At 44.8% G+C, this 7417-nt stretch overlaps 1 protein-coding gene across 3 annotated transcripts in view; it reads left to right on the top strand.

Moving 5' to 3' along the window:
• The first annotated feature begins 1961 nt into the window (after positions 1-1961).
• LOC310662902 (uncharacterized protein) overlaps positions 1962-7417 on the top strand; it is a 28149-nt gene continuing 22693 nt past the window's right edge. The window contains exons 1-2 of one of the 3 annotated variants that reach the window (XM_083410253.1): positions 1962-2612; positions 7080-7118. In XM_083410253.1, the coding sequence (XP_083266379.1) occupies positions 7103-7118 (16 nt within the window). In that variant the 5' untranslated portion in view covers positions 1962-2612; positions 7080-7102. Of the gene's footprint in view, positions 2613-5960; positions 6442-7079; positions 7119-7417 lie in introns of those variants that run through there. The other 2 variants (XM_083410251.1, XM_083410252.1) reach the window with 2 other exon arrangements.

The raw sequence follows: 7417 nt of genomic DNA, 5'->3' as shown, positions 1-7417 counted from the left end.
ACCGAAGCAGGATGGAGGACTTGTAAACAGGGGCATTTGCGAGCGATTGGCGGAGGAGGCTGACGAGAGTGAGCGTGTGTCTTTTGGATTAAGGCTGGTTGCTTGTCTGAGATGTTTGGAGCCTTATTTGTGGGTTTGTTTGTGGGTGTGGCTGTGTGCTCTGCTAGAATATCAATAGGGACAAATGTCAGGTTCTGACGTGGGCAGAAATAACTAGCTGCATCAGTACAGTGGCACCTCGGGTTAAGTACCGTAGTTAATTCGTTCCGGAGGTCCGTTCTTAACCTGAAACTGTTCTTAACCTGAAGCACCACTTTAGCTAGTGGGGCCTCCCGCTGACGCCGTGCTGCCGGAGCACTATTTCTGTTCTCATCCTGAAGCAAAGTTCTTAACCTGGAGCACTATTTCTGGGTTAGCGGAGTCTGTACCCTGAAGCGTATGTAACCTGAAGTGTATGTAACCTGAGGTACCACTGTATAAGCTGGGGCGCATCTGGCTTGCCGGGGGTACATGTGAAACGGATCTAGGGGGTCTTAGTAGACCACAGGCTTAACATGAGTCAATGGGGTCATACGGCAGAAAAAGAAGAAAAGACAATGCTATTCTAGGCTGCATCAACAGATGTACAGTGTCCATATAAAGGGAGCTCATAGTAGCCCCCTCTTCTGCCCGGGTCAAACTCCACCTAAAGTATTGTGTCCAGTTCTGGGAACCACAATTTAAGAAGGATATCAGCAAGCTGGAAAGTGGGCAAAGGAGGGCAACCAAGATGATCAAGGGTCTGGAAACCAAGGCTTAGGAGAAATGGTTTTGAGGGAATTTGGTATGTTTAGGCTAGAAAAGAGGAGACTGAGAAGAGAGATGATCTTCAAATATCTAAAGGTCTGTCACGTGGGAGATGCAGCAATAATAATAATAATAATAATAATAATAATAATAATAATAATAATAATTTTTTATTTGTACCCTGCCCATCTGGCTGGGTTTCCCCAGCCACTCTGGGCGGCTTCCAACAAAGATAAAAAATACACTAAAATGTCACATATTAAAAACTTCCCTAAACAGGGCTGCCTTCAGATGTCTTCTGAATGTCAGGTAGTTGTTTATCGCTTTGATGAGGGCGTTCCACAGGGCAGGCACCACCACCAAGAAGGCCCTCTGCCTGGTTCCCTGTAACTTGGCCTCTCGCAGTGAGGGAACTGCCAGAAGGCCCTCGGAGCTGGACCTCAGCGTCCGGGCAGAACAATGGGGGTGAAGACGCTCCTTCAGATATACTGGGCCGAGGCCGTTTAGGGCTTTCAAGGTCAGCACCAACACTTTGAATTGTGCTCGGAAACGTACTGGGAGCCAATGTAGGTCTTTCAAGACCGGTGTTATATGGTCTCGGCAGCTGCTCCCAGTCATCAGTCTAGCTGCTGCATTCTGGATTAATTGCAGTTTCTGGGTCGCCTTCAAAGGTAGCCCCACGTAGAGCGCATTACAGTAGTCCAAGCGGGAGATAACCAGAGCATGCACCACTCTGGCGAGACAGTCTGCGGGCAGGGAGGGTCTCATCCTGCGTACCAGATGGAGCTGGTAAACAGCTGCCCTGGACCCAGAATTGACCTGCACCTCCATGGACAGCAGTGAGTCCAAAATGACTCCCAGGCCGCGCACCTGGTCCTTCAGGGGCACAGTTGTCCCATTCAGGACCAGGGGGTCCCCCACACCTGCCCGCCTCCTGTCCCCCAAAAACAGTACTTCTGTCTTGTCAGGATTGAACCTCAATCTGTTAGCCGCCATCCATCCTCCAACCGCCTCCAGACACTCACACAGGACCTTCACCGTCTTCACTGGTTCTGATTTAAAAGAGAGGTAGAGCAAGCTTGTTTTCTCCTCCTCCAGGAGAAAGGAGATTCTGACTCAACATCAGGAATAACTTTTTGAGGGTAAGAGCTGTTTGACAGTGGAACAGACTCCCTTGGGCAGTGGTGGACTCTCTTTCACTGGTGGTTTTTAAGTAGAGGTTGGATGGCCGTCTGTCATGGATGCTTCAGTTAAGATTCCTGCATTGCAGGGGGCTGGACTCAGTTCTACAATTATTTTCTATTTTTGGACAAAGTAATAATCATAAATAAATCAGAATAAAAATGTGCACCCCACCACCGAGATCATTCCATTGCAACTATCCAGCCTCCCAGAATTTCAACACTTATTGCGACGGTTTGACCCCTTTCCGTTTAAGCAGTACAAATTCTGCAAACACCCTCCATATCTCCTCAAAATCATTTCTTATATTCCCTGCCTTACCTTAATAGCACATGTTAATTTATCATTCATAGCTATAGCCCACACCTCTTTATACCATACTTTATACTGACATCCCACCGCTCAGACGTTCCCCCTATTTTCCTCCCTCCTTCGCTGCTCTCAGTACAATAACTTTTCCAACTTTGGTTTCAAAATTCACTCATCCTTTCTCCCTGCACATCGCCTGTACAATTACCAGTTTATGCTATGGCTTCTGTCTATTATTATAACCCATCCTCAAAACAACTGAGTAAGAGTAAACCTAAGGAGCGCCGTGATGGAAAGCTGAGGAAATCTTAATCTATTTCAGCATTCCAACTTTTGTATGTTTCAAAGTACACCTGCGAATCTTTCTCAGTTTTACTGCTTTCTCCTTTGTAAACTGCTTTGAGGCTTCTTTTTTGTGTGTTTTTGCAATCAAGAGGAGTATAGATATAAAGAAATAAAATAAATGGGTTGTTCCTGAGGAGATGCTTTTTCTCCTCCGAAATGAGACACTTTCCTCAGAAAGGGGACCCTTTTTCTCCTCAGAACAGGCCGGGATATGAAGAAACTGAGCAGAAGCCTGAGGCCTTTTCCCGCCTTTTTCCTCCCCCTAGATTACAGGCTTCCTCAGCCTCGGCCCTCCAGATGTTTTAGGCCTACAACTCCCATGATCCCTAGCTAGCAGGACCAGAGGTCAGGGATGATGGGAATTGTAGTCTCGAGACACCTGGAGGGCCGAGGCGGAGGCAGCCTGCCCTAGAAAGTGCTGGAAGAGCTGCCCCTCCCCCTCTCTCCTCAGGGGAGCCGTGGCAAGGCAGGGAAGGCGGCCATCGCTCGCTCCCTCATGAGCCTTTTCTTTCTTTCGTGGGGATTCAAAAAGCTCTTTCTTGTCCCCTTCCCAGGGGCAGCTGATTTATTTCATACAATTTATAGGCTCTTGATCGTGAGGGTGGGGGGAAGCAGTCTGGAAAAAGAAGGGTTGGTCCTCATATCCGGAGGCCTCCTAAGCAGCCACCGTTTGAAACCCATTAATTCATGTAATTCCCTCAGGCGCCCAAGAGGGGTTTTAGGGGGGTCCCTGGCCAGAGGGTGGATTGGGGTTCCCCTCCTGCCTCAAGCAGAAGAATCGGGGGCTTCTTCCGGTTTTCCTGGTCTTCTCCCTGAGCCTGGAAAAAGTCACATTTTTCTCTCTTTTTCCCCTCAGTTTCCCAATTCATTGGCCTAAGGAGCCCCTAAAATACACTCAGCAGAGTTTAATTTTCTGTACAATCTCTTCTTCTTCTTTGTTTGTTTGTTTACTCATTTGTTTTATTGGTTACATGTAAAATCTTTACAAGAGAGGACTTTACAACCAAAATAAACCTTTACAACAAAAAGCAAACCTTTACAACAGAAAACTTTACAACCAAAAGAAACCCAGACAGAAGCAATAACATGACTCTCATGTTTTCATTTGTACTAAATTCTTCTCAAATTTCCTTATTTTACTATTCATTAATTTAAATCTTCTTTTAATTCCTTGTTCTTGACCTCCTAAATGGCGTATTTGTCCTCTACACTTTTCCAGTTACTGGCTTATACTTTCCTCCCCCTATACCTATTACTTCCCTTCACCCATGTTGTGTTAACAGCTATAAAATTTGTTTTCTGTTTGTATTGTAATGTTCTCTTGTATCCTTGTATCCTTCAGGCTATTGCATGTTAAATTTAAGCTCTGAAACCAAACCAATATATCCCAGTATGCATTCCCATTCTTTGTAAGTTTTTTGATTATAGCCGCTTCTAATTGATGCCGTTAGTTTTGCCATCTCCGCAAATTCACAAATTTTAGCTCGCTGTTCTACTAATTCAGGCATTTTTTCCGATTTCCTTTTTTTTTTTTTTTTTTTGCCACTACTATTCTAGCTGCCGCTGCGGAGTACAGGAATACATTCTTTTTGTCCATTTTCTGTACAATCTCATGTAACCATTAAACTGTAACGTTGGAAGGCCCTGCAATGCAGGAATCTCAACTAAAGCCTCCAGGACAGAGGGCCATCCTCCTCTTCTTCTCTGCCGATCCCTCATAGTAAGATTGTCTTCCATGAACACGGTCTTAACAGTGAGTCCGTAAGTGACCGTGGAGGCCATTTCTGGATCCACACGTCCTTCCACAGTGGGGACATTGATTTTAACGCGGGAGTCCATCACGGTGTGGATTTGCCAAGCTTGCCTTCCTCTTAGCGTGTTTCTCCCTTGCGTCCTGAGTTCGAGTGTCTTCAAAGCCCAGGACACCTTTGGTCAAGGCTGTTCTCCAACTGGAGCTCTCGCAGGCCAGTGTTTCCCAGTTGTCAGTGTTTATACAACATTTTAAAAATATTTGCCCTGAGAAAGTCTTTAAACATCTCATTTGTATTTTGTTTTCCAGTTGGAAATAAAGTAGTTGCTTTGAGAGGTTTGGGGCTCTCCTTCCTTGGAGGTTTTTCAACAGAGGTTGGATGGCTGTCTGTCATGGATGCTTTTGTCAAGATTCCTGTATTGCAGGGGGCTGGACTCAGAGTCCCTTCCAGCTCTCAAGTTCTAGAATTCTTTTCCTCTTTTTTTGACAAAGTAATAATCATAAATAAATCAGAATAAAAATGTGCACCCCACCACCGAGATCATTCCATTGTAACTATCCAACTTCCCAAAAATGGTTTGACCCCTTTCCGTTTAAACAATACAAATTCTACAAACACCCTCCATATCTCCTCAAAATCATTTCTTATATTCCCTGTCTTACCTTAATAGCACATGTTAATTTATCATTCATAGCTATAGCCCACACCTCTTTATACCATTCTTCCATTTTATATCCTGCTTGCCCCTTCCACTTCCTAGCTAGAATAATTTGTGCAGCTGTCAGTAAATTTGTGAGCAAGTCCTTCATACCCTGTGAAACATCTGCCCCACTGGGGTGGAAAGTTCTAGAATTTTGGATTCTATGGGCCACACTAAACAGGCTGAGCCTTCGGTGACTGGGTGTAGCAGAGGTGCATGTATAAAATCTACTTTTCACAAACCCAGACTCAGAGGAAGTGGGAGAAAGGCTATGAATAAGACAAGACATGTGACGGTGGTCAAGAGCTGTTGGCCACAGGCCAGACCACAAGCACTTACAACATGCTTTGCATCAAAAAAGCTGACATTTGGGGGTGTGAAGAGGGTGGAGGACTTGCTTACAGACTTGTGTGTATATATATAGATATAAAATCACATCGTCAGAGGTAAATGTTTGAAGCTTTCTTATTCCAGGAACTTAGGCTGGGTACAGACTTATACCTTCAAATCACATTTGAAGAACATTCCTTCCTTCCAAGAATTCAGGGCGCTGTAGTTTGCTAAGGGTTTCCTCAGGTTTGTGACTCTGAGAGAGGTGAACGGAATAATTTGAGGCAGATTGTCTGGGATTTCTCAGTCAGGGACATGCAAGCCATGGTTAATGCGAAGAGAGGAATGAAATGAGAAGTGAAATTAGGAAGTGGAGAAAGATTGCCAGCCTTGCCTCTTTTCCCATGAAAAAGGCATTGGCTTCAAGGACACTTTTTTCAAGCCCTCCCTCTGCTTCTCCTCCACGTCACTTCTTGCTCTTTACGTGTCACCGAACTGCCCCCAAAAAACCAGTTTCCAAAAATAAGCTCAAAAGAGAAAGCGAGGACCACAAGCCAGCATGAGAACTGTTTCATCCTGTGCAAAACAGCTGCGCCTCCATCCGGTGTGACACTGTGTGTATTGTGCTTGAGAACTGTAAATGAGCGTTTGTGTTTTTCAGAGATCTTTTGTCATCCCCCACTGACTTTAAAAAGCCCCAGCTTCCCTATGTTCCCTATGGTAGGTGCTAACGTGCTCAGCATTTTATCAGTTACCCAATTTCTCTCAGCTTCCACATCTGCATTTGAGAGTGGCCATGACAGCTTCTGCAGAGCAGCTCAGTGCTGCAAGGCATGCTGGGAACTCTTCTTGAGGTCACCCTGGTGGTCAGCCCCGTTTGACACCAACGGCGCACCCAGGATGCTCAGCAACGCCACTGTGTTTCTTCTCAGTGATTACTATTGCAGATGCATCAGCTCAGTGTTGCTGCTGAAGCTGCTGCTTCTAAACCCCATCCTTGAAGCATGGAGCAAATTGGCCGTCTCTTTGTCCTCCTGGGTAAGACCCTTTTCTTCTCCCCTCCAACCCCACTCTTTTCCTTCTTCTGGAGCCTCCTATCTACACTTCCCTTCCCAGTTTCCACTGTCTGTGTTTACTCAAATCTCCTGCCTCTGTTCTCTGTTTCCAGGTGGGTCTTTAGGGAGGGATGAGCATGTCTCAGGCAAATCTTTCACAGCATCCGCACAATGTCACTGGCATGGGAAAGTTGGCCTTTACCTTTCCTGAAAAAAACCCCAAAATAAAATCTAATAAAAACCTGTAACTGATAGCTTGTGAAGGACTGATTGACAATCTTAAGCCCTTGCCTGGGTTCACAATTTGTATGGGGGTTTTCATTTCAACCAAGACCACTGATCAAAGCAGTTTGTACAGTTCTTTTTACATCGTGATTATTGCTGTTGTTGTCAATACTTTTATTATTTTAAAATAAAGAATATTCAGGGGTAAAGTGTGCTTATAAATCCATATATTTGTGAACATAACCTCCAGAAATGCATCAAATTAAGGGATATTGCTTTGGGAGGAAAAAAATGTGTATGAGGCTATTTAGGAGTCCAGATTATGAAACTTGAAACGATGCCAAAAACGTTTTATATAATCTAAGCATCATATTTTTCTCCTCTGTTCTCTTTCAGTCTCATTTTTTGCTCTTCCCTGGATGACGGCCCTTGCAGGTAATCCAATTAATATAACTTCAAGTACTGAGTGGTAGGCAGATACTGTCGGTGTGAACACATCGTAAAATGTAGAGGTGGGAATATAGTTGTGGCTATTTGTTCCTTATTCTGTCCCTTATCTTGAAGTCCCAGACCTGAAGGGTGTGAATGGTGAGTCAAAGGGATCCCCCACACTTCCCTTCATGCTCTGCTTTCTAAGCACAGGTCTGGGATTTCCAGGTCCAAATGGGGTTTTTTGGGAGGGGAGAAGAGAGGAGAGAGAGATTTTCAAAATCTGATTTTGAGTTTAAGAGGCA

This window comes from Podarcis tiliguerta (genome assembly GCF_965153285.1).
Source record: "Podarcis tiliguerta genome assembly, chromosome: 13".
NCBI lineage: Eukaryota > Metazoa > Chordata > Lepidosauria > Squamata > Lacertidae > Podarcis > Podarcis tiliguerta.
The sequence above is the reverse complement of the archived record's forward strand: the minus strand, read 5'-3'. Positions and strand labels throughout refer to the sequence as shown.